General features: G+C 44.2%; 1 protein-coding gene across 1 annotated transcript in view; it reads left to right on the plus strand.

The window, feature by feature from the left end:
• Positions 1-240: 240 nt before the first annotated feature.
• The window catches only part of MARCO (macrophage receptor with collagenous structure), a 34,689-nt gene continuing 32,892 nt past the window's right edge, over positions 241-2,037 (plus strand). Inside the window, exon 1 of the mRNA XM_032426285.1 lies at positions 241-402. Within this exon, the coding sequence (XP_032282176.1) occupies positions 294-402 (109 nt within the window). The 5' untranslated portion in view covers positions 241-293. The remainder of the gene's footprint in view (positions 403-2,037) is intronic.

Here is a 2,037-nt window from a genome sequence, read left to right on the forward strand (position 1 = left end):
GGGCTGGTTCCAAGGACCTGTGACTTATGCCCCAAAGCATAAGTCACTGCCCTTAACAAGCAGCTGTGCCGAACAGGAGCTCCGTGTGTGAATAGCCTGTTTTTGCGACATGCCCAATTCTGATCATGTCAGGAAACATTTTGCAAATTCAGAAGTTGGAGCCAAAGGGAAGTGCTGTGTGGTCTACAGCTAGCTGCAGTAGTTAAATGAGAACAATCTTTCCCCAAGTGGTTCCTCTTGAGGACAGCATTTCTGCTGGCTCTGGGACTTTGGGCCATCTATAAAGCTTCACAATGGAAAATAAGGAAATTCTCAAGGAGGAAGAGTTCTTGGCTAGCACTGGAGAAAGAGCAGCCGTCAACCAAACCATGTTCCCTGCAATGGAGACCTTTGAAATCAATGGTAAAGTACTGCTTCCCAGTAATGACATTGCCTGGTGATGTACTTTTTCTGTTGGCAACATAAGAATAGACAAGGTGATAGGAAGCCTAGGTTTGTGCCATAGACTCTCACTAATACATTTCTGGAATGCTTCAATGTGGGATTCATGTAATGTTAGTAACAGATGCTGTATCTTTAGTATACAGTTGGGTGGTTGTTTTTTTTTAGCTTCCCAATAAATTGTATTAAAATATTTACCCTTCGATGAGTTCTAATACTTATCATATGCCCTTCCTTTTTATTAGTCTTATTTTGACACCCAGGTTGTGTGACAAAATGGCAAAGCAACACAAGGGGGATGAAAAATTTCCACAAAATGAAAGCCAAGTGCCACATATTTATTTAATGTAATTCCTTTAAAACTCTTTAAGGTGACTTCCATTATAACTGATGTGTTGATCAGGGAGTGCTTTCTCCAGTTCGCACTGGCTAGGATATGTTCATAGCTTCATAATTAGTTTGTCTTAGATTCAATTAGGGTTTTAAAAATTCAGGCAACTCTGTCATCTTTATTTTTCTCCCTCATCCTTCTACAGGTGGTGCATTTTTTAAGTCTTCTAGAATTTAAAGTCGCCAGTGAGTGTTTTCCACAGGGGACCTCTGATTTCCCGTGCTAGAATATCCTCTAGGACTTGTCTTCCAAGTTGAGGAGTCGTTCCCACTCCTAGTCTTTTCTGGAAGTCGTCTGTTCAGAACAATTGCAGTTCTGTCCCCCAGCCTGATCTGTCCCTCTCACCCAGTATTTGTGCGGGTCACTGGCTGGAATTGAAGGGGGCACAAAGATGCAGGGTTGGGTGTTCTGCCTTTAGGAATTCACAGTGTGATAACAGAATGTGTGCGTGCAAATGACTTTACTAATTGTTGGCTATTCAGAACTTTGGGGAATGCAGCATTCTGGATATATGACTTTTTATGTTACTGAAAGTGTGCAAGCAAAGTCAGCTGATCAAACATATTCAGCACTGGGCACTGCTCTTGGCACTGAGGAAACATACAAGAATAAATGGGGTGTCCTCAGTCATGTCGGTGGTGGCAGGAGGATGGCAGGGTCGGGCCACCTATAAACTATATCTATACAAGCGCAGGACAGATCTATGGACAGATCTAACCTGGTCTGACCTGGAGGTCAGAAGTGAGACCTCTTCTAAAGTTTAAAGAATAAAGGGAATTAGTGAAATAAGATACTGGCTGGGGCAGCAATAGAAGACCACGGGTTTATGCTATATTCATAGGGACTATTTAGAGAAATACAAATAGTTTCATGCGGTGGGGCCAATGTTGAGTGGGGGAAGTTCGGTGGGGATTGAGACTGGGACCAATTAATTTAGACTTTGTCTTGAAGACAATGGGGAGCTTTGAATGTTTGACTTTGGGCTAAGAGGCATTGGTTTGCTGTTGAGATTACTCGCTATCATAGATGTGGAATGAGCTAGAAAGAATAACTCTGAGGGGGGCGCCTGGGTGGCTCAGTCGTTGGGCGTCTGCCTTCGGCTCAGGTCATGATCCCAGGGTCCTGGGATCGAGCCCCGCATCGGGCTCCCTGCTCAGCGAGAAGCCTGCTTCTCCCTCTCCCACTCCCCCTGCTTGTGTTCCCTC

Source organism: Phoca vitulina, unplaced genomic scaffold, assembly GCF_004348235.1.
Source record: "Phoca vitulina isolate PV1807 unplaced genomic scaffold, GSC_HSeal_1.0 scaffold1, whole genome shotgun sequence".
Classification (NCBI taxonomy): domain Eukaryota; kingdom Metazoa; phylum Chordata; class Mammalia; order Carnivora; family Phocidae; genus Phoca; species Phoca vitulina.